Source organism: Giraffa tippelskirchi, chromosome 12 (genome assembly GCF_054371585.1).
Source record: "Giraffa tippelskirchi isolate mGirTip1 chromosome 12, T2T-mGirTip1v1.2.pri, whole genome shotgun sequence".
NCBI classification, from domain to species: Eukaryota; Metazoa; Chordata; class Mammalia; order Artiodactyla; family Giraffidae; genus Giraffa; species Giraffa tippelskirchi.
The window spans coordinates 45,890,336-45,913,894 of record NC_137286.1 but is presented as its reverse complement, the minus strand read 5'-3'; the positions used below and the strand labels follow the sequence as shown (position 1 = coordinate 45,913,894).

General features: G+C 44.3%; 2 protein-coding genes across 7 annotated transcripts in view; both read right to left on the bottom strand.

The window, feature by feature from the left end:
* The window catches only part of PLIN1 (perilipin 1), a 27,310-nt gene extending 6,224 nt beyond the window's left edge, over positions 1–21,086 (bottom strand). The window contains exons 1-8 of one of the 4 annotated variants that reach the window (XM_081547139.1): positions 20,955–21,086; positions 9,747–11,015; positions 8,324–8,380; positions 7,656–7,759; positions 6,990–7,048; positions 4,127–4,331; positions 2,263–2,345; positions 284–548 (exon numbers count right to left, since the gene is read on the bottom strand). In XM_081547139.1, coding sequence (XP_081403265.1) covers positions 284–548; positions 2,263–2,345; positions 4,127–4,331; positions 6,990–7,034 — 598 coding nt within the window. In that variant the 5' untranslated portion in view covers positions 7,035–7,048; positions 7,656–7,759; positions 8,324–8,380; positions 9,747–11,015; positions 20,955–21,086. Of the gene's footprint in view, positions 1–283; positions 549–2,262; positions 2,346–4,126; positions 4,332–6,989; positions 7,049–7,655; positions 7,760–8,171; positions 8,381–9,746; positions 11,016–18,422; positions 18,644–20,954 lie in introns of those variants that run through there. The other 3 variants (XM_081547140.1, XM_081547137.1, XM_081547141.1) reach the window with 3 other exon arrangements.
* Positions 18,423–23,559, bottom strand: PEX11A (peroxisomal biogenesis factor 11 alpha). Of its 3 annotated transcripts, XM_081547143.1 has the most exons (4): positions 23,389–23,559; positions 22,888–22,969; positions 21,167–21,282; positions 18,423–19,038 (listed from the first exon to the last, which is right to left on the bottom strand). In XM_081547143.1, exons 2-4 carry the CDS (start codon positions 22,929–22,931, stop codon positions 18,467–18,469), a joined length of 732 nt encoding a protein of 243 aa, XP_081403269.1. In that variant the 5' UTR covers positions 22,932–22,969; positions 23,389–23,559; the 3' UTR covers positions 18,423–18,466. The 3 variants fall into 3 exon arrangements, with proteins under 3 accessions (XP_081403269.1, XP_081403268.1, XP_081403270.1); XM_081547142.1 differs by lacking the exon at positions 22,888–22,969; XM_081547144.1 differs by lacking the exon at positions 22,888–22,969 and having other exon boundaries at positions 18,467–18,945.

Here is a 23,559-nt window from a genome sequence, read left to right as displayed (position 1 = left end):
TGTCCGACTCTTTGTGATCCTAAGGACTACCCAGCCAGGCTCCTCTGTACATGGGATTCTCCAGGCAAGAATACTGGCGTGGGTTGCCATGCCATCCTCCAGGGGGTCTTCCCAACCCAGGAATAGAACCCATGTCTCCTGCATTGCAGGCAGATTCTTTAACCTCTGAGCCACCGGGGAGAGCAGTGGCTAGATGAGCCCTGGCTGCCTCTTTCTAATCCCTGGGCGGCAGGGCAAGGATGGGGGGATCTCCCTTTCCAGCACCCCCCACAATGGCAGATACCTGACTCTTCGTTGGCTGGAGGCAGGAGGAACTCTACCATTTTCTCAACACCACCCAAGGCCAAGTCGGCCCCTCCAGAGGCCAGCCGGCCAGCTCGGGTGTTGGCGGCGTACTCGACAGTGTCTCTGGCCATACCCCAGGCAAGCTCACAGCCGGCCAGAGCGGCCCCTAGGACTTTATCTGAAGTGCTGGCAATGGGCACGCTGATGCTGTTCCTGGCGCTGCGAAGGCGGGTGGAGATGGTGTCCTTCAGCTCAGAGGCAATCTGGTGGAAGCCGGGATGGGGAGTCAGGCGTGAGGCTCTGGCAGGGCTTACATCCCGCTTCAGGAAAGCCTCATTTAAAGGCCCAGGGGACTGGCGCCAGTATTGGGACACCTTGATTAAGCTGAACTTCAAAGGGAAAGGGCTCCGTCCTTTCTGCGCCAACCACTTAGATCTCCTGGCTTCTCTGCACCCCATTTCTACCTGTCGAGATGCTAATCATCCTTCAAGAATCATCCCAGTGACCACCTTCTTGATAACACTTGTCCTCAATCCTCAAGGCACTTCTTCCACTGTCTCTTCTGTCCTGCCCTCAGAGCATTGCTCACATTCCCATCTGTACTTAGGTGAACATACGGATGTGGCTGGCCTTCATACAGGTTCTGCACTGAAATAATGTCTTTCTCTCCTTTGACTTTTTGCCTTTTAATACTGTTCCTTGGGTTCCTAAATATTCCTTGGAAGGATAGGTGCTGACGCTAAAGCTCCACTACTTTGGCCACCTGATGCAAAGAACCAACTCATTGGAAAAGACCCTGATGCTGGAAAAGATTGAAGGCAGGAGGAGAAGGGGACAACAGAGGATGAGATGGTTGGATGGCATCACTGACTCAATGGACATGAGTTTGAGCAAACTCCGGGAGACAGTGAAGACAGGGAAGCCTGGTGTGCTGCAGCTCATGGGTCTCAAAAAGTCAGACACAACTGAGCAACTGAACAACAACTCCTTTGACTTGGGAGCTTCTTTGTGACAAAGGCATTGCCTTTTATCTGGAAAAATAAGTGAAGAGCAAGGCCTCAGAGCTGAACAGCCCTGCTCTCCTCTGACCTCTTCAGGCTGTGTGGTCAGGGGGAAGTCACTAGTTTTCTCTGTCAAATGGGGATACCACCCCTATCCCGGAAGGTTGAAAGTGTTAGTCGTTCAGCTGTGTCCGATTCTTTGTGACCCCGTGGACTGTAGCCTGCCAGACTCCTCTGTCCATGGTATTCTCCAGGCAAGAATACTGGGGTGGGGTGCCATTCCCTCCTCCAGGGGATCTTCCCGACCCAGGGATTGAACCTGGGTCTCCTGTATTACAGGCTGATTCTTTACCGTCTGAGCCATCAGGGGGAAAGAGGATTAAACAAGAGGACTCTATAAATCACATGTCATGACTCCTGGTATAGGATAGGGCTCACTCAGTAAATGTGAGATGAGTGGTAGTTTGTCAGTGAGATGGATGAGGTCTGAGAGTGAAATGTATTCCCTTAAAGCACCAGACTTGGCCCTTACCATGGCAAATAGCCAATGAATAGGTATCCAGGTGAAATGATTTTTTCAGTCTCATGGTTCATAAGGTGTTGGATTGTGAAGACATGGGACTGCAATCCTGAGATCTGGTGAGTGTGACCCATGATCTTAGGAGTCTGTAGTCTCCAAATGGTCTGATGTAGGCCCATGGGGTATCTCATAGAGGGGTGATCAGAAGCAGTGGCCCCCCACCCCAAGTTCCTGTATGAGTCTGCCTCTGGGCTATGCCTGCTGGTTTCAGAATGCCTGCCTTCATCTGGTCCCACAGGGAGAGGAAGAAGCCTGTTGTGCAGTTTTAGGGGCAGGCAGCAGCCACCAGCCTGGAAAGGCATTTGCCACGCCGTCCTGCATCATGGGCTCATGCCTGCTCCTCCACGGAGAGGCAGTGACAAGGTGGAAGTGCTGGCAAAGAGGGGAGGGGCTCACCTTTTCAGGAGGATACTGGAGGGCGGGGATCTTTTCCTCCAGGTGGTCCAGGCCTCGGCAGGCCAGCTCGTTGGCAGCTATGACTGGAAGCAAAAGGCCATGGTGGGGTGAGCCCTGACTTCACTGTGAGGACCTAGCAGGGGCCTCTGTGCCAAGGAAGGCACCTTGGAGCCCTCAAAACCCCTAGCCCTGCCACCTCCAAGCACCGGGCAGCCTGAGGGCCTCTGCCACCATTGGCCCCCATCCACTGTGACTCCTTGAGACCAGGATGTCTTCCCTCTGGGTAGAAGCTCTGCAGTCATGCAGACCTGCTCTCAAAGCCCTGCATCTGCGTCTGCAGTGTAGCTTCAGGCAAGTCACAACCTGGCTGAGCCTCAACTTCCTTATTTGTCAAGTGGATTAATGTGGACAAACCTTGCAGGGTTGTCACGAGGAGGAAGTAACAGAACCTATGAGAATCACCAACGGATCTTGGTCTCTCGTTTTCCTATGACCCCTGTCTAGGTGAGCGCTGGGTGAACACGACAAGGGAAAGTAGAAGTGGCAGCAGGGAAGGAAAGGCAGTCAGGCCCTAGGGGAAGACCTTGGTGGGAGCTAGCCTGGTACCACTTAGGACCAGAGATGACAGGCTGGTCTAGAGTTCCAGATGGTCCGTGGCCCTTCATTTTAACCTTGAGGAGTGAGATGGTCAACAGTGGGAAGAGGGTCACAGGGAAGAAAAAGGGGCAAGTGACAGAGGATGCCAGTGCTCCTGGAAGACGTGGCCCAGGGGCTGCTGAGGACATCAGCTCTGTGCCCATGATCATGGAGATCACAGTTTCAAAGGATACCTACATCTTCTCTTTCACATATTCTTTCTCCAGATATCTTAGGATCCTTCACAAAATTCTCAAGCAGCAGAGAGAGAGAGCCCAGATGACTCGGCTGACTTCTGATATTGGGCCAAATGAGACCCAAGGAGATTATTTATGGAGCTTGCAGGCAAGGAGGTGGGCCCAGGCCCAGGTCTTCTTTGTATCTGTCCTCTCCTGTTTGCTGTGCTGAATCCTCAGGTACCCATAACCCTCTTCAGGATGGTGGAAGGTCTTAGACTGCTGGAATTCCCTTAGTTCTGTCAAGAGCTGTGCCAAGGAGACCATATTTTCAAATGAGGCAGAACAAGTTGAACATGGGCAGGCCTGGTAATTTGTCCTCCACTTCAGGGCCCTGGCTGGCAGCTCTCTTTTGCCGCTGCCTGTCATGGGGCCAGTACCATCAGCTGCGGGACCCAGAGGGCTTCCCCTCCCCCTCCACTCCCCCTAGCCCTGCCAGGCCAGCCCTCCTGCCTACTGCCTCTGTGCCAGACTCTGCTAGTTTCTGCTGCTGCTGGATCTGGAGCTAAACTGTGTGTCTGGTCTGCCGTGCACCCCACACCACCCACTGCCCACCCCATAACTCTGTCCACCCTTCTCTTGCCAGTTATCTGACCCATCATTGTCATCCTAGGAAAATGCCAGCTGGATTAGAGATGAGGCATTATAGATGATACGAGACCTATGTCTATATCTATATCTCATCTCTCACTTAGCAACGTGCGTGCTTGCGTGCTAAGTCTCTTCAGTCGTGTCTGACTCTTTGCAACCCCATGGACCACAGCCCACCAGGTTCCTCTGTCCATGGGATTCTCCAGGCAAGAATACTGGAGTGGGTTGCCATGCCCTCCTCCAGGGGATCTTCCAAACTGAAAAAACTATGTAATGGGATGTAGAGAGTTAGGAAGGTAGTTAGACACAAACAAAAAGGCAAACAAACTGGCTATCAGACAGACTGGCAGACAGGTAAAAGATTGGCAGGCAGTCAGCCTCCAAGTGCCACAAGGACTCACACTGAGTGGACAGCCTGCGGACCACTGGCTCCATGCTCCAAGCCGCCAGGCTGCTGGCACCCTGCACGCCCTTCTCGTAAGCATTGCATACAGAGGCCACCAGGGGGTGGGCTTCCTTGGTGCTGGCGTAGGTTTTCTGGAAGCACTCACAGGTGCCGCTCACCACCGGCAGCTGCAGGACCCGCTGCAGCACATTCTCCTGTTCCTGGCATGGAAGGAAAGCAGCGAAAGAAATCAGCCCACCTCCTTCTCCTACCTCCTGGGGAGGCTGTCTCAGACCCGTGGCACCCACTAGGGCTGGCCTGGATCCAAGTGACCTAGGAGGAATCCAGAATAGAGGGGCCTCTGCAGGCCCCACAGGAAACGTAAGAGCCGGGCGGCCGCGCTCTCCTGGTCATAGTCCTGGCTCTGTAGAGCTCCTGGGGCAGCCTCCATCCTCCAGGGGCCACCTCACCCTGCAGCCACCCAGCCTGAACTTCATGGCCAGGAGTGAGCGTGCCGGTGCACCTGCCTAGAGCTCTAGTCCACCATGGATGGGGAGCTTCACCTGAACATCTTTCGGGTCTTTCTGGAACACACCTCCCTGCCTCCAGTGCTGGTCCCCCTGCCTGGGGTGCTCCCCTTCCCTCCCACAGTCCTTTCTGTCTGAGTTTCTCCTGAGAAACTTCCTGACTCTCCCTCATACCAGACGTCACTGTCTCCCTCCCCGGGATGTGTCCGTACTCGCAAGCGGTGCTGTGCTTGTGCTGATCACCTGTGCGCTTGGCTCCTTCCCAGGAGACTCTCACCAGTGTATCTCCAGGGCCTCACCGAAAGCCTGCACACTCATGTTAGCTGAACAAGTGACAGGGCTGCACCGAAGGTGTTTAGACCTGCCCAACTGGACAGAATGACAGAATCCTAGGCCTCCAGGGGCCTCTGAAGCAAGAGTGCTTCCCACGTCCCTCTGGGAGGCTTGCATTTGGACTCCTCCCCGAATGGAGCTCACTCCTCATAGAGTGGCCTATGCCCCTCGTTGGATAGCGTGGCTGAACCGGAATCCACCTCCACCCACTGCTCCACCCACTGCCCTGTGGAACAATGCTGAGCACATCTATTTCATCATTCATGGGCTGGCCTTTCACACACTTGAAGATAAGCATATCTGCTTTAGCAATTCCTTCTATATTCTAAATAGCTCTAGTTCCTAACTTGGCTTATAAACGACTCAGTGCCCTAATCTGCTAATTCCATCCTCTGCACACACTACATTTTGACATAGCCTTTATAGCACTCAACCTTGAAGACAGCATTCCAGGCGTGATCTGAATGTGTGGAGTCCAGTGAGACCATCACCTCTCATTACTGGGATGCTGGGCTCTTATTAATGCATTTTAGCTTTGGCAGCAGGCACATAATTAAACTTTGGATCACCTAGGAATCTTAGTTAAAATAAAAGAAGTGGTCTTTGAGTGAAAAAAAAAAATGCAGATTCTAATCTTGCAGAGAGAGACAATATTTACTCAGTGCCATTATGCTCCAGGCACTGACTGAGGTGCTTCAGTAACATAACCTCATGTAACTCTAACAGCAACCCCCTGAGGTCAGCATTGTCACCAGCACTTTGCCCATGAGGAGACAAAGACTCAGAGATGTGAAGTGACTTACCCAACAACACACAGCTAATAAGTGGCAGAGCCAGGCTTCCAACTCAGGCCTGAAATGGCAAATCTGTGATTTGCTTCAAAATAACAAGCTGGGTGAAAGGATGGGTGAAGAGAAGGCAGTATGTCCATGGGATTCGGTTGCTGGGGCTTAGTGAAGGCTATTGTATTTTTCTGTCTATTCTTAGGAATATTAGGAATTCTCCACATAAACATCCCAAGTCTGGCTCAGATGTTCAGGTTCTTTCTGTAGTTTTGAATTTGCACTGCTACATAGTTTTTCTCCAGAGGGGAGGACCTAGCTTCTTCTGTTTGTAGGAGACTTGCATGTACACCAGACCGTAGGCTACAATATTTCAGATTTTAGTCTTGCAGATGAGTTTGACAATTTGAACTAGAAAAAGGTTATGACTGTAAACAAGAAAAATTTTCTTTAACATTTTGAACAAAGCCTTTGGGAGTTGATTTAGGCAAAGCCAAAGAGGGAGAGAGGTCCTGGGATGGAAATACACTATCATCTGTTAGGATGGCTTAACTATGCACGTGACCATTTTATGCCTCTCTGTGTTCTGTGATCAAATACAACACATGGCGATTCCTAGTGCAAACGTTAGTTAAAGCCTAACTCGGGGCAAGATGGATATTATATGGGCTCACAATTTTTCAGTTTCATTATTTGAACTGTGCCTAAGTTGGAGAGGCCTTGCCAGGAGGCATCAATACACCTAAACGTGTTAAACCTCTCTGAGTCATGCTGAAGACCAGGCTAGACACACAGTACTGGACACACTGCCCCTATAGTCCCTTCTCACATACATAACGGGTGCTATGTAGCTCTAAGAGGTGCCATTTACATAGACTAACATATCCAAGATGGCTCTGGAGTTACAGAATGCAGAGTCTCAGTCCTGAGAATTCAGTTTTGCCTGGATGGACAAAGCATGGACTCCTGTGTCAGGCTTTAGAATACAGTAGTTCCCTTCTCCTTGTCCCCCACCAGCGAATTTTTTCTCCAAGGTGCTTAGTTTTCAATAGGCATCATTCCCCCCTACACATTCTCTAACAGCCTTCTGCAAAAGCAAGAATAATGAAGATGTAATGCTCAATGAATTATGAATATAACCTAGACATATTTTGCTCTAAGCCCCCTGAGCCCTTCCTCCCAGCTCCTCCCTCCCCCTAGAGTTGTCTACTGCTTCTTATAAGCCCAAGTTACTTACAGGGAGGTCTCCATCCAGCAAGGTGGGGCCCTTGTTGACTGCCATTGGAGATCTTCAAGCTGCAAAGCAGAAGGTTTTAGGTTCATGAGAAAATCCTCAGCCTGATATCCACAGGGTCAGTCCCTATCCCTCAAGGCCATCAAGGGGACCCAGGCTTCAAGTTCCCTGAAGAGAAGGTATTTGGAGGATGAATGTCACAGACAAGTGGCCAGTCCTTAGAGTCCCACAAGGATGAGGCCTGGCAGCCTACTTGTCGAGACCGAAGTTTCTTATAAATATTCAGGGTAAGTAACAAAAAATGAAAGTAGCTTCTAAGAGATAAGAGGTTTTAGATGAAGTTTAGGAGCTCTTAGATGAGGGTCCAAGAGACTGAAAGAATGAGTTTCAGGTTTAGTCTTTTTTTTTTTTTAACGAAAAAGTTCTGCATTAATTCCTCTCTTTTTAAGCAAGCATAGCTGCCAGTCGTTCCTCTGCTCAGCCAGATAAGAAAGCCAGTGGCTGCAGAGTATTTACATTCTTGGTCATTCACCCTCAATAACCTCTCCCTCAGGCGTTTCCCTGCAGGCCTCTTCATCCTCAGTAAAATTCCCAGAAGACCCTTACCCTCAACTTCTTTACTTCTCAGAAACCAACCAGGTAAGGTTGTCTCGGGAGCCCCACACTCACCCCAGCTGATGCTGTCTCAGTGCCACAGAGCCCAGGCTGCCGAACGCCTCGTCCGGAGGAAACAAATCCAATCGCTCTTGAGCAAAGCTATTAACACTTCCCAGCTAGAGGAGGGCAGAGAGAAAGAGAAAGCCCAGTCAGCCTGTTGTTATGGTTATTTGACCCAGGGTCCCCTGGGCATATCCTGACTTCTGTAAGGAGATTTAGCCAACTAGGGGGTAGAGAGCAGGGCTGAAGGAAAACCAGACTCAGAGGAGTTATTATTCCTGAGCAGTGAAATATCTGCTCTGTGACCCATTTCTGACCCTCACTTCTCAAAAAAGCTGTTTTCCAGAAAGAAGATGTTGGGGTATATGTCATTAAACTCATAACCTCTGAAGTTTTATAATCTTTGACTCCTTTTCCATAGAGGGTCCTGTGGAATGGTTTTCAATACATTTCCCTCATTCTTATTTTTTACTACCAAGAATGACTTTTGAACAGTAGGATTTAAACCCATACAGGAACACAGTTTACCTGAGCATGTTAGTCTTTTGATTATGAAGATAAATTACTCTCAGTGAAGAAGAGAACCAGAGCTGGGGTAGATTGCTTGACAATCTAGGCTTTAATGGAGCTATTTCGATCTCTGTAAACCCCAGATTTCCAGAAAGTTTATTGAACTCTACCTGGTTTAAGATGCCACCAGAATATGTAGTGAGAAAGCCAACTGGATTTTGTCAAGTCTGGAAAAGACAATGTTGACCAAGATTCAGTTATTGATCAATAGCATCCAGCCAGCCACTGATCACCTCTCCTCCCTTCCTTAGTAATGAATCAGACAGGACCCCAAGTGCTAATTCCTGGCTTCAGAGATGATGGAGGGTTGTGGTGTAAGCCATAGTTTTCAGATTATCTAAGAATGGCTTTTTAGTTAACATAGGTAATAGGGCAAAACTTATTTCCCTTATTTTTTGCAAAATCGTACCTACTGTTGGCTCTCTGCTAAGCTGTATACTGTGGGCAATCAGAGAAAGAGGCAGCAAGTGGAGAGGAAATGAGAGGCGTGACAGATCCTCTGTAATCAATTCTATGTCTAGGATACGATAAGGCAGGAAACTAGAAGTCAGGAAGGGGAGGAAAGAGTCAAATGGAGTCTCCAAAAAGAATATTAAATATGTGATACACCCATTTATGATAAAAACTCTTCAGAAAGTGGGCTTAGAAGGAACCTACCTCAACACAATAAAGGATACGACACATAATAAACACATAATAAACATACGACATACCTACAGCTAACATCAAACTCAGTGGTGAAAGGTGAAAGTATTTCCTCCAAGGTAAGGAACAAGACAAGGATGTCCACTCTAGACTCTTTTATTCAACACAGTTTTGGAAGTTCTAGCTATGGCTATCAGAGAAGAAAAAGAAACAAAAGGAATTCAAATGATTCCAAACAAAAGGAATCCAAATTGGAAAAGAAGTAAAACTGTGTATTTGCAGATGACATGATACGATACCAAAGAAATCCTAAAGATGCTGCCAGAAAACTATTAGAGCTCATCAATGAATTTGGTAAAGTTGGCAAGATACAAAATTAATACATAAAAATTTCTTGCAATTCTATACACTAACAATGAAAGACCAGAAATATAGATTACAGAAACAATCTCATTTACCATCACATCAAAAAGAATAAAATACTTAGGAATAAACCTACCTAAGGAGGCAAAACTATAGGATACTGATGAAAGAAATCAAAGATGACACAAATGGAAAGGTATACCATGTTCTTGGATTGGCAGAATCAATATTGTGAAAATTACTATACTACCCAAAGCAATCTACAAATTCAGTGCAATCCCTATCAGGTTACCAAGGCCATTTTTCACAGAATTAGAACAAAAAATTTTACACTTTGTATGGAAACACAGAAGACATGAATAGCAAAAGCAATGTTGAGAATGAAGAACAGAGCTGCAGGAATGAGGCATCCTGACTTCAGACTATACTACAAAGTTACAGTAATCAAAACAGTATGGTACAAGCATAAAAACAGAAATATAGATCAGGGAAACAAGATAGAAGTCCAGCGATAAACCCATGTACCTGCACCTATGACCACCTCAGTTCAGTTCAGTTGCTCAGACATGTCCGACTCTTTGCGACCCCATGAATCGCAGCACACCAGGCCTCCCTGTCCATCACCAGCTCCCGGAGTCCACCCAAACCCATGTCCATCGCGTCAATGATGCCATCCAGCCATCTCATCCTCTGTCATCCCCTTCTCCTCCTGCCCTCAATCTTTCCCAGCATCAGGGTCTTTTCCAATGAGTCAGCTCTTCGCATGAGGTGGCCAAAGTATTGGAGCTTCAGCTTCAACATCAGTCCTTCCAATGAACACTCAGGACTGGTCTCCTTTAGGATGGACTGGTTGGATCTCCTTTCAGTCCAAGGGACTCTCAAGAGTCTTCTCCAACACCACAGTTCAAAAGCATCAATTCTTTGGCACTCAGCTTTCTTTAGAATCCAACACTCACATCCATACATGACCACTGGAAAAACCATACCTTTGACTAGATGGATCTTTGTTGGCAAAGTAATGTCTCTGCTTTTTAATATGCTGTCTAGGTTGGTCATAACTTTTCTTCCAAGGAACAAGTGTCTTTTAATTTCATGGCTGCAGTCACCATCTGCAGTGAGTTTGGAGCCCAGAAAAATAAAGTCTGACACTGTTTGCACTGTTTCCCCATCTATTTCCCATGAAGTGATGGGAACAGATGCCATGATCTTAGTTTTCTGAATGTTGAGCTTTAAGCCAACTTTTTCACTCTCCTCTTTCACTTTCATCAAGAGGCTCTTTAGTTCTTCTTCACTTTCTGCCATAAGGGTGGTGACATCTGCATATGTGAGGTTATTGATATTTCTCCCAGCAATCTTGATTCCAGCTTGTGCTTCATCCAGCCCAGCATTTCTCATGATGTACTCTGCATATTAGTTAAATAAGCAGGGTGATAATATATAGCCTTGACGTACTCCTTTCCCAGTTTAGAACCAGCCTGTTGTTCCATGTCCAGTTCTAACTGTTGCTTCTTGACCTGCATACAGATTTCTCAGGAGGCAGGTCAGGTGGTCTGGTATTCCCATCTCTTGAAGAATTTTCCACAGTTTGTTATGGTCCACACAGTCAAAGGCTTTGGCATAGTCAATGAAGCAGAAGTAGATGTTTTTCTGGAACTCTCTTGCTTTTTCAATGATCCAATGGATGTTGGCAATTTGATCTCTGGTTCCTCTGTCTTTTCTAAATCCAGCTTGAACATCTGGAAGTTCATGGTTCACGTACTATTGAAGCCTGGGTTGGAGAATTTTGAGCATTTTCTATGACAAAGGAGGCAAGAATATACAGTGAAGAAAAGATAGTCTCTTCAATAAGTGGTACTGCAAAAACTGGACAGTTACATGTACAAAAATGAAATCAGAACACTCCCTAACACTATACACAAAAACAAACTCAAAATAGATTAAAGACCTAAATGTAAGGCTGGGTACTATAAAACTCTTAGAAGAAAATATATGCAGAACATTCCCTGATATAAGTCACAGCAAGATTTCTTTCAATCCACCACTTAGCATAAAGAAAATAAAAACAAAAATTTAAAAATGGGACCTAAGCTTAAAAGCTTTAGCACAGCAAAGCAAACCCTAAGCAAAACGAAAGGACAACCCTCAGAATGGGAGAAAATATTTGTAAATGAAGCAACCAACAAGGGATTAATTTCCAAAATACACAAATAGCTCATGCAGCTCAATATCAAAAACAAACAAATAACCCAATCAAAAAATGGGTGGAAGACCTAAATAGACATTTCTCTAAAGAAGACATAGAGATGGCCAACAAACATCTGAAAAGATTCTCAACACTGCTAATTATTAGAGTAATGCAAATCAAAACTACAATGAGATATCACCTCATATCAGTTAGAACGGCCATCATCAAATGGTCTATAAACAATAAATGCTGGAAAGAGTGTGGAGAAAAGGGAACCCTCTTGTACTGTCAGTAGGAATGTAAACTGGTACAATCATTATGGAGAACACTATGGAGGTTCCTTAAAAAACTAAGAATAGAACTACCATATGACCCAGTGGCCCCACTCCTAAGCATATATCTAGAGAAAACCATAATTCTAAAGGATTCACGCACCCTGTTCACTGCAGGACTATTTATAGTAGCCAAGACACAAAAGCAAGGTAAAAGTCCACTGAGAGAAGAATGGATAAAAAAGATGTGGTACATATATATATAATGGAATATTCAGTTCAGTTCAGTCGCTCAGTCGTGTCCGACTCTTTGCGACCCCATGAATTGCAGCACGCCAGGCCTCTCTGTCCATCACCAACTCCCGGAGTCTACCCAAAACCATGTTCATCGAGTCGGTGATGCCATCCAACCATCTCATCCTCTGTCGTCCCCTTCTCCTCCCGCCCCCAATCCTACCCAGCATTAGGGTCTTTTCCAATGAGTCAACCCTTCGCATTGGTAGCCAAAGTATTGGAGCTTCAGCTTCAACATCAGACCTTCCAATGAACACCCAGGATTGATCTCTTTTAGGATGGATTGATTGGATCTCCTTGCAGTCCAAGGGACTCTCAAGAGTCTTCTCCAACACCACAGTTCAAAAGCATCAATTCTTCGGCGCTCAGCTTTCTTCACCGTCCAACTCTCACCTCCATTCATGACCACTGGAAAAACCATAGCCTTGACTAGACGGACTTTTGTTGGCAAAGTAATGTCTCTGCTTTTAAACATGCTATCTAGGTTGGCCATAACCTTCCTTCCAAGGAGTAAGCGTCTTTTAATTTCATGGCTGCAGTCACCATCAGCAGTGATTCTGGAGCCCAAAAAAGTAAAGTCTGACACTGTTTCCACTGTTTCCTCATCTATTTCCCAATGGAATATTACACAGCCATAAAATGGAATGACATTTGCAGAGATGTGGATGGACTGAGAGGCTATCATACAAAGTAGAGTATGTCAGAAAGAGAAAAACATTGTATAATATCACTTATATGTGGAATCTATAAAAATAGTAGAGATGAACTTGTCTGCAAAGCAAAAATATTAATAGAGTCACAAATGTAGAGAAGAAACTTATGGTTATCAAAGGGTGGGTAAGATGAGTTTGGAGATTGGGATTGACATATATTTATAATTGATACAATGTATAAAATAGGTAAATAATGAGAGCCTACAGTTTAGTACACGGAACTCAGTGCTCTGTGGTGATCTAAATGGAAAGAAAATCTAAAAATGAGTGGATATATGTATATGTATAACTGGTTCACTTTGCTGTACAGCAAGAAACAAATACAGAATCGCAAAGCAACTACATTCCAATAAAAATTACTATAAATTTTAAAATATGTGATACATTTAATACTTATTGATCCAATCTGGGCTTTGAAAATATAAGACAGTAATAGAGAGAAAGGGAAGTACCTAAAGAAGTGGCCTCTGCCCTCACCTCACTTCAACATTCAGGTCAAATTATCTATGTGTCAAGAGAGCAACCTGGGCCAAAGGGCAGTGTTAAGACTTTGAAGTCATGGCTTTGGGCCAGAGGGAGTACAGGGCTCTGTGCCTGAAAACTCTATTGACAAAGCTGGCTCTTTGGCCGTGTCAGCTGGGCATCCAGAATGTGGGTGAGAAGTGAGAAGTGGTGAAAAGGGTCTAACAGAGTCCCTTGGGAAGAGTCCACTTTCCAGCAGCAGCTTGAAAGACATAGCTATTTCCTTTTATTCCCCATCCCCACATGCCCCTCCCAACCCTGTCCAACTACCCCATGAGCACAGGGACCTCGGTCATCCTGTATACAAATGGATCCCAGATCTAAGCACGGCACTCAAACATTTGGTGTTGAATAAACAAATTCTAGGCAACAATGTTCAGCTGTGAATGTGCTGGTCTATACATCTAAGAAATGTCTTGGGACAAATAGTATATGGTATTACTTAGTGGTAAAGAACCTGCCTGCTAATGCAGGAGACATAAACAATGTGGGTTCGATCCCTGGGTTGGGAAGATCGCCTGGAGGAGGGCATGGCAACCCACTCCAGTATTCTTGCCTGAAGAACCCTTTGGATAAAGGAGCCTGGCAGGCTACAGTCCATAGTCACAAAGTAAGACATGACTGAAGTGACTTAGCATGCACGCACATATGGAATCTAAAAAATAATACAAACGAATTTACATACAAAAGAGAGACAGACTCACGGATATAGAAATCAGACTTATTGTTCGCAAAGGGGAACAGGGGTAGAGATAAATTAGGAGTATGGGATTAACAGATACAAACTACTATACATAAAACACATAAATAAGGATTTTCTGTATAGCACAGGGAACTATATTCACTATCTTATAATAACCTATAATGGAAAATAATCTAAAAAATACGTATGTATCACTGATTCACTTTGCTGTACATCTGAAACTAACAATATTGTACACCAGCTATACTTTAATTTTTTAAAAAAGAAAAAATAGAAATACAGTTATTAAGAATACCTACCGTTTGAGGTGAGGGTATGGGGTAGAAGAGCAAATAGGTGAGGGAGATTAACAAACTTCTTACAGTTATAAAATAAATGTGTCACAGGTATGGAATGTACAATGTGGAAAATTTAATCAATAAATATGTAATACCTTTGGTGACAGATGATAACTAGATTTATTGTGGTGATCATTTTGAAATGTATAGAAATATCGAATTACTATGTTCTGTACCAGGAAATAACACTGTGCTGTAGGTGACTTTTACTTCAACACCAAACTCGTAGAAAAAGAAATTAGATTTGTGGTTATCAGAGGCAGGGGATGGGGAGAGGGGTAACTGGAGGAAGGCAGTCAAAAAGTACAAACTTCCAGTTATAAAACAAATAAGTACTAGGGATGTATGCACAACAGGATAAATATAATTAACACTTGTATGTTATTTATGGAGGTTCTTTAGTGAGTAAACCCTAAGGGTTCTAAATGTAAGGAAAGATTTTTTCTATTTCTTTAATTTTGTACCTATATGAGAAGCTAGTAAAGTAATCCTTAAAATTCTCCAAGCCAAGCTTCAGCAATACGTGAACCGTGAACTTCCAGATGTTCAAGCTGGTTTTAGAAAAGGCAGAGGAACCAGAGATCAAATTGCCAACATCCACTGGATCATCGGAAAAGCAAGAGAGTTCCAGAAAAACATCTATTTCTGCTTTATTGACTATGCCAAAGCCTTTGACTGTGTGGATCAAAATAAACTCTGAAAAATTCTTCAAGAGATAGGAATACCAGACCACCTGACCTGCCTCTTGAGAAATCTGTATGCAGGTCAAGAAGCAACAGTTAGAACTGCACATGGAACAACAGACTGGTTCCAAATAGGAAAAGGAGTGCGTCAAGGCTGTATATTGTCACCCTGCTTATTTAACTAATATGCAGAGTACATCATGAGAAACGCTGGGCTGCAGGAAGCACAAGCTGGAATCAAGATTGCTGGGAGAAATATCAATAACCTCAGATATGCAGATGTCACCACCCTTATGGCAGAAAGTGAAGAAGAACTAAAGAGCCTCCTGAAGAAAGTGAAAGAGGAGAGTGAAAAAGTTGGCTTAAAGCTCAACATTCAGAAAACTAAGATCATGGCATCTGGTCCCATCACTTCATGAGAAATAGATGGGGAAACAGTGGAAACAGTGGCTGACTTTATTTTTGGGGGCTCCAAAATCACTGCAGATGGTGACTGCAGCCATGAAATTAAAAGATGCTTACTCCTTGGTAGGAAAGTTATGACCAACCTAGACAGCATATTAAAAAGCAGAGACATTACTTTGCCAACAAAGGTCCATCTAGTCAAGGCTATGGTTTTTCCGGTGGTCACGTATGGATGTGAGAGTTGGACTATAAAGAAAGCTGAGCACCAAAGAATTGATGCTTTTGAACTGTGGTGTTGGAGAAGACTCTTGAGAGTCCCTTGGACTGAAAGGAGATCCAACCAGTCTATCCTAAAGGAGATCAGTCCTGGGTGTTCATTGGAAGGACTGATGTTGAAGCTGAAACTCCAATACTTTAGTCACCTGATGTGAAGAGCTGACTCATTTGAAAAGACCCTGATGCTGGGAAAGATTGAAGGCAGCAGAAGAAGGGGACGACAGAGGATGAGATGGTTGGATGGCATCATCAACTCAATGGACATGGGTTTGGGTGGACTCTGGGAGCTGGTGATGGACAGGGAGGCCTGGCATGCTGCGGTTCATGGGGTCACAAACAGTTGGACACGACTGAGCGACTGAACTGAACTGAGATGATGGATATTTACTAAACTTACTGTGGTGGTCATTTCATGATGTATATAAGTCAAATCATTATGCTTCATACCTTATACAGTACTGTGTCAATTATTTCTCAGTAAAATTGGAAGAGAAAAAAAAATGTCCTTGGTTTTTACAATCCCTCCTGAATGAATATGGAGGATTGAAGGTAGGGATGGTTAGTTAGAAAGGAGAAAGGTGTACAGGGAAGGAGGTACCATTAAGGTTTTCACAAATTCTAGAAAAGGTGGCTTTTCCCAAGCTCCCCATCACCCACCCTAACTTGCAGAGGACAAAACTACCAAGATGGACACACTGTTAAAATGCCATTACAGATTCAAGCTTCTCCAGGCAGAAGCAAAAACACCACCGACGGGGATAATATATGGGACCCTCAGCAGTCTGGACGAGATTGTCTCAGAGGTCTCTTTCAACCAGGATGTTCTATACTTTTTAATCTTTCTTCATCCTTCTCCTGCACTTGGACCTTCCAGCCAAGAGCTTATTTTACGAGAACTCACTCAATCGACTGTGTAGACTGATTATTTTAGGACCACCTTACTTTAACTCTTGTCCATTCCCAGAACACATTCACAGATACGTGAGTAAATTTTGTCTACAGATTTATTATACATAATTTATTACAGTAGAAGATATGGACAAAGTAAACATAGTTAATTTTTTTATTTGCCCCGATATAGCAGCTTTCATTTCTCTTAAAATTCCCAAAATGTTCTTTGTCAAATCCTGTATCTTGATTGTTTACTAAAAAAATAGAGAGCCAAGTATCTGAATCTATTTTTTAAGAATCTCAATCACATTTATGGAAAATTTACTGAGTGCACATTTCTCATTGCTGTTCAGATAAATGTGATGGCTTCACTGGTAGGGCTGACACTGGCCTCTTATCTGATGCTACCCTATTTCTCTACCTCACTTGCCTCAAATTAAGAGGATATGCAATCACAAGAAAGAACCCAACACCCTGCATGAAGAAGTGGCATCCACTCAGTATTCTGGTGTCTTTCTCACTCATAGCTCACTGCCCTTTTCCACTTTCCCAACCACTCCACAAATATGAAGTCTCACTTACAGAATGTTATGATCCTTCTACTTTATAGTATTCATGAAGTTTCTTAACTTCATAAATTTCAACGAAAATTAATGTATAAATGCCCATACTGTTATATGGCTTTAAATAAAACAATCAAGTTGGTGGATCTAGATATAGTTTTAAACTCTGTAGAACAGAATATAAGCCACTGGCCAACAAATGTTCTTAAAAAAAAAAAAAAGGCTTTTTGTACGGGATTCTGGAGAGTCTCACACTTTTACCCAATCAGGAAGGCAGTGAAACATGGAAAGAGCACTGGATTGGGAGTCAGAGAAACGAGGTTCTGGCCTCAGTTGTTTTTGTTTTTAATTAAGTAATTTATTTGGCTGTGCTAGGTCTTAGCTGTGGCATGTAGGATCTTTAATTGCAGCATGTGGGATCTAGTTCCCCAACAAAGAATTGAACCCTGGACCCCCTGCATTGGGAGCACAGAGTCCCAGCCAATGGACCACTAGGGAAGTCCCTGTCCTCAGTTTTAACCTCAGTCTCCTCATCTGTCACAAGATGACCCACAGGCACCAACTGTGACTTTCCACATTATTTTTACTTCATGTCCTTTCTATCTGCTTTTTATTTGTTTTTCCTCACTGCATTACCTAAAGACACAGTTTACACCATGAAGACGCCTGATGCATTTCTGATTTTACTCCTGGACAGAGGAAGGACAGGAGTGCAGTGATGTGAAAGGTAAGTTAAGAGGCTAGAAGGCCAGATCTGCTCCATCCTGGCATTGACAGCTATGGAGGAAGTGGGGTAACTGACCAGATCAGGGGCCTCTACTAGATCTGAGAGAGGGCTGTGCATCAGACCTCCTGGAGTTGTGCAAAAGTAGCCAGGAACACAGACTCAGTGATGTCCAACTCGGTGCGACCCCATGGACTGTAGCCCACCAGACTCCTCTGTCCATGGGATTCTCCAGGCAAGAATACTGGAGTGGGTTACCATGCCCTTCTCCAGGGATCTTCCACACCCAGGGGTCGAACCCAGGTCTCCTGACTTGCAGTTGCTATATATTAGTGTCCACTTGTTAGTTTAGATCTTTTCACTTTTTCTCTTTCAATTTTTATTCACTTAGTAAACACTAAGCTCCTAATATGCACATAAGAGATGCTCAATAAATGTGAGATGAAGGAAAAATACATAGAAATTAAGAAGTCACTCCCGCACTCTAGAAAACATATAAATCTTCAAGCTCTCCCCTTCACCATCCTTGGCCCTACCTCTGTTCACATCATAGTCACTAAATGTTCATGTGAATAAGTCCTCAAGCACAGTATGACACGGCTGTGCCTAGTGCAAATGTCCATTTCACTTACAGGTTGTCTTCAAAGCAGGTACTGGTCTTAAGCCTGAAACCATGTCACTGGGTCTTCAGTTTCATCTGAGGATATGCCACAGTGATGATGCCTGCTACAGAGGACACGAGGCCTCCGAGGCCTATGATGCCAGGATTGGACTTATAGATCCCCAACTGGTCCAAGGGGTTCAGGATGTCACAGAAGTTCTTCACTGTGTCCAGGAACAAGGGAGGATGCCTCTTCAGAGAGTGGAATAAGAGAAGAAGAAGGGACTGGAGCCACTCTGTCTCCTCGTCAGCCACACTGTACCCGTGGGGATCCTGGGATGGTGACTTCTCCCTCTTTGCCCTGTCGTATGCAACCTGTTTCATCTGCAGGGAGACTTCGTACAGATCCCTGACCAGGCTCAGCAGAAGAGAATAGTAGTAATAGCGGGCAGCCCACCTTCGCCATTTCTCTTTGTTAACACTGGAGGCGAGCCCTGTACTCCTCACAAAGAGGACGGTGTCACAGATGAAATAAATCACACGGTTCAGGCTGGCTAATGTTAGGCATACACGGGGCACCAGGTCAGTGGCACGAATGCTCTGCTGTGTCGCCTGGAGAGCATGCACCACATTGCCTAGTCTGAACCCTGCAAGAAGAACCCACAAGAATTAACGGTTATTTAATCAGGATGTAACAGGATTTTACAGGCAGAAGCCCTGTATCAGGGTGAGAGGTCAGCACTGCTTTTTTTAACAACTGACTGTCATCTGTGGCTCAGTCTTTGCTCAGGAAAGGAAAAGCACTTTACCAGTAGGTTAAGGACACCTAAGATGATCCTGGAAGGCAAAAAAGACAGCGACCCTTTAAACTTATTGCCTCCATTTGAATGACTACATTAGCAAATGACAACATACTTTAGGCCAGGTCAATCATAAGTGTGGGTTGTTACAATTTGCATATTACCAGCTATACTTCTTTAGAAGGAAGCTACTGCAGTAACATGAACTCCAGAATGCAACATTCTTTTGGAGAGTCTGATGCCTCACACTTATTTACTTTTCAGTTAAAAGACTGCTTTTTAAAAAAACACTTTTCTTGGTGGCTCAGCAGTAAAGAATCCACCTGCCAGTGCAGGAGATGTGGGTTCAATCGCTGGGTTGGGAACATCCCCTGGAGAAGGAAATGGCAACCTATGCCAGTATTCTTGCCTGGGAAATCCCATGGACAGAGGAGCTTCGAGGGCTACAGTCCATGAGGTTGCAAACAGTTGGACACGACTTAGCGACTTAAGAAAACATCATCCTGCAATTTCTCTGGTCCAAAGCCCCTATGGCTCCCTACTGTCAAAAAGCCAAAGTAGAGATAGCAGGATTTAGTGGATAGCACGGAGAAGGTGATGGCACCCCACTCCAGTACTCTTGCCTGGAAAATCCCATGGACGGAGGAGCCTGGTGGGCTGCCGTCTATGGGGTCGCACAGAGTCAGACACGACTGAAGCGACTTAGCAGCAGCAGCAGCAGCAGTGGATAGCACAACTAATAATACTATCATATGTGACTCCTATTTCAATTAAATCAACCATTGCCAGGGCATTTCCGTTATCAGAGCATGTAACTTGATCAGGGATGTACCAATCAATAAATATTTGTATATATTACAATATTAAACATTATAGAGGAAACAAAAGAAGTATTTTCCATACATGAATATATCTTAGACTCAGTAAATTCTCAGAAGTAGCTACCCTCAGGAAACATTGATCTCAGAAAAATGTTTGGTATTGTTTTATCAAAAATAACACAAAATATGTAATGAATAATCCAGGTTTCCAGTTCTAGCTGTTGCACTAACTAGCTTAGTGACCTTGGCTAAGTCCTTTCTAGACTTCAAAGACCAGTGATTTTTAAAGGACCTTTGAGCCCCAACATTCCAAAGAGGGAGAACTTCTAATCTTGGCTTTCCAATCCATCCAGAAGAGCTCCTTCCCATCCCTCTACTTGACAAATTAAGTCTTCTGCTCATCAAACTAGTTTCCTCATTGATCTTCCAACACAATGGTTTGCTCGGAACAGTCCTGAGCCTCCACTAGAGGAAACTACCCTTCAAGAATGCTCTCCTAATCCTTCTCTCTCTTGCCACACCTCAAGTTCCACCTCCTCAAAACACCTTTTTCTCAACCAATGTATTTGGTACTAAATCTTATATCATTAGACCATGTGATCATACTTCTTCCATAAAGCTCAGAACTATACCTACATGAAGCAGATACTCAAAATTAATTAAATGAGTACAAAACACTGACTGCTCTTTGCCTTTTACATGAAAACAACCTCACAAATGACTTAAGAAAAAGTATCCATCCATTTCCTCTAGCAATCCCTCCAGAAAACGGAAAAGGGCAGGGGGTCAAGGATATAGCTATTGTACTCTTCCAGGGCTCCCAGGAGCCAGAAGTTCATGTCAGAGACTGCCAGAACATTTTGTGATTCTAAGAACTAAAGGTGAAATAACACATTATATGTCCCACTGGTTACAATGAAGCAGAAAGACAAGATGTCGCACCAAATGTGAACATAGGAGAGTGATTGTGAACCATTTGCAGCAAAATATTCCATCTTTATGGCCTGTCATTCCAGGAGGGCAGCCTTACTAGTGATCTTCATCAATAAGCTTGACTGACTGGAAATTCATGACCTAGAAAGTATTTTTGTGAATTACAAGGTCTGAGGATTCTAAACCAGGAGCCACTGTCCCTCAAGGGACAGGGTACTTACATTTACGGCCAGTGCTCACACTGGATTCCAGTTTCTTGAGCTTCATTACAACCTTCTCATTGTCAGGTTTAGGCTCTAACAAATATCTAAGCAACATGCATGTGTACTGAGTGGCTCTGAAATGGAAAAGAAAAATGAGGAGAATGATTTACAAACCAAATAAAATTTGATTCATGAAGTAAGGGAAAGAGAAACATGTCTTGCCGAAAACAAAGTTTCCAAGACAATTTCACACACTGCAACACTCATTTCACAGGGCCAAAGGGTAGAACATGTGATGAAAATGCAACACAAAGGTAATGAAAGAGAACTCTGCAAAAATAGAGTGAACAGTTCCTCAGAATGCCCGTTGCTGACACAGAGGAATGAATATAGTCAAGAGTAAACTGCAGAAAAGTCTACCTCACGTTAAGTCTGCAAAGATCCATATTCTTTATTTTCTCCAGTGTAAATTTCTAAAAGATTTTCAGATTTCTAAAAGGAAATTTTTACCGACTACTTAATGTGACAGGGCACACACTCAAACCAGAACCAGTGAAAAGTCCACCACTGGCATACTGTTTAGCTTTTTATAAAAGAACCAAATACAGACCAACACATAAATAAGTATAGATTCGTCTTGCAAACTAATTAGCATTATACATAAAATACAGACTCCTGTTTAATAATACTAAATATTCAATAAAGTGATTACTGTCGTGAGTACAAACAGCAATGCCTTACTGACAGAAACATAACAAATGAAAAATTTTATATCATATAACCAAACATCTAAATGCATTTGGCATTCTAGTAAATAAAGTAGTAGATGCCTATTTCCTACTGTCCTGTAACTGCATCTGAATCCCCTTATGCTACAAATATTATTCTCAATAAAAATGGTGAATGTGTTACTGTGCCTGAAGTAATAAGAAACAATCTCTCTCTCTCTTGTAAGTATGCTTCCTGGCTAAAGGGCTCAAGCTGCTCGGGTCAATGAATCCCTTTTTCTCAGATCTGGTCTAATAATAGGAATGCATCCAAAAACAAGACATCATTTTCTGAATTCCAATGTATTCACAAAAGCTGTAGATCACCAAGGGGATTAGGAAATGAATACTAGAAATCTCAGATCTTAAGATAAGTATACACTGAGTATATACAATAAGTATACACTAAGCAATTATTTATTAACCAACCTCAATGATAAAATTTGCAGGGTACATTCTAAGCACATTGGAACTGGAGGCTTCTGTTTTAATGAAGTTTGTATATAATGCAACCATTTTGAAAATCTATCAAATTAATTAGAAGGATAGTATGGCTTGATAGTTAAAGAACTGGGTCCTGAAGTCAACTGTGTGGTTTTAAATCTCTCAGTTCAGTCACTTAGTCCCTATTAAACTCCTTCTGCTTCAGTTTCCCCATTTCTGTGAAACGGGAATGATTTCAGGAATTTAACCTAATAGGGTTGTGTTGAGTTATGTGGGTTAATAGTTGTAACACTGAGAAAACATCTGGCATTAAGCCCGCTTCCAAACGTCTCATAATTGTTGGGGTTACTATTGATCTGTGTGTATCAGCACTTGTACACTCAAAAGAAGAAAAAGCTGTTAAATATAACTGCAATTGTGACTAATTTCTTTTTATTGAGCACGTCTCACCCAAATCCCTAAAAGAAACGTTAGGAGATAGTATTAAAGCCACAATCTCTTTAATATTTTCAGTAGCACGGCGTGTACCTCTGAAGGGTGGTCAGTTCTTTCTGAGGCTCTCCACACTGCATTTTAGGGTTCGCAAAACTGTTTCACAGGCGGTATCTCGCTGAGATACGGAAGAGAAACACAATTCCTCCCCATAAGTATTTCATGGAGCTTTTCAAGATACTACCAAGTGCTCAGATGTCAACCCGGAGTTTGTCTTAAATAATTCCTTGGAGGAATATTGAGCGGCGAAAACCCACTCTTCCTAGGGTCAGGAAAGGAGGGTTCGTCGGCTGGTTTACCGCAGCCAGCGGCCCGGAGGCGCGGGACAGGACGGGAAGGGAGGTGTGCTCGGCCCAACCTCATTGAAGTTGGGGTGAGAAGGGGCTCCCGGGCCACGCTACCGCCGAGAGACTGCAGCGGCTTTCCCGGTTTCGTCCGCTGGGATACTAGGGCCCTCTCCGGGTGTGGAGAACTGGGAACCGTCGACCCGGGTGAGGGGACCGGGGAAGGCGTAGAGGCCGCGGGCACCTAACTCACCTGAAGAGTCGGTCCCGGCCCTGGGTCTGGTTGGTGAAGCGGATGAAGGCGTCCATGGCACCCAGCCCAAGGACACGCGTCGCACCGGGCTCTGTCACTAGTCCTCAGGGGCGGCCGACGGTTCCCCGCGGGAGCGTCAGATTCTCTACACCCAAGGGACCGAGTCTCCCC

Excerpts from the sequence above, each read along its gene's own strand:
- PEX11A (XM_081547142.1), bottom strand. The coding sequence starts at position 23,444 with ATGGACGCCTTCATCCGCTTCACCAACCAGACCCAGGGCCGGGACCGA. Across the intron at positions 21,283-23,388 it reads GGCCGGGACCGACTCTTCAG|AGCCACTCAGTACACATGCA; the intron begins GTGAGTTAGGTG and ends TTTCCATTTCAG. Across the intron at positions 19,039-21,166 it reads TGTGAGCACTGGCCGTAAAT|GGTTCAGACTAGGCAATGTG; the intron begins GTAAGTACCCTG and ends TTCTTCTTGCAG.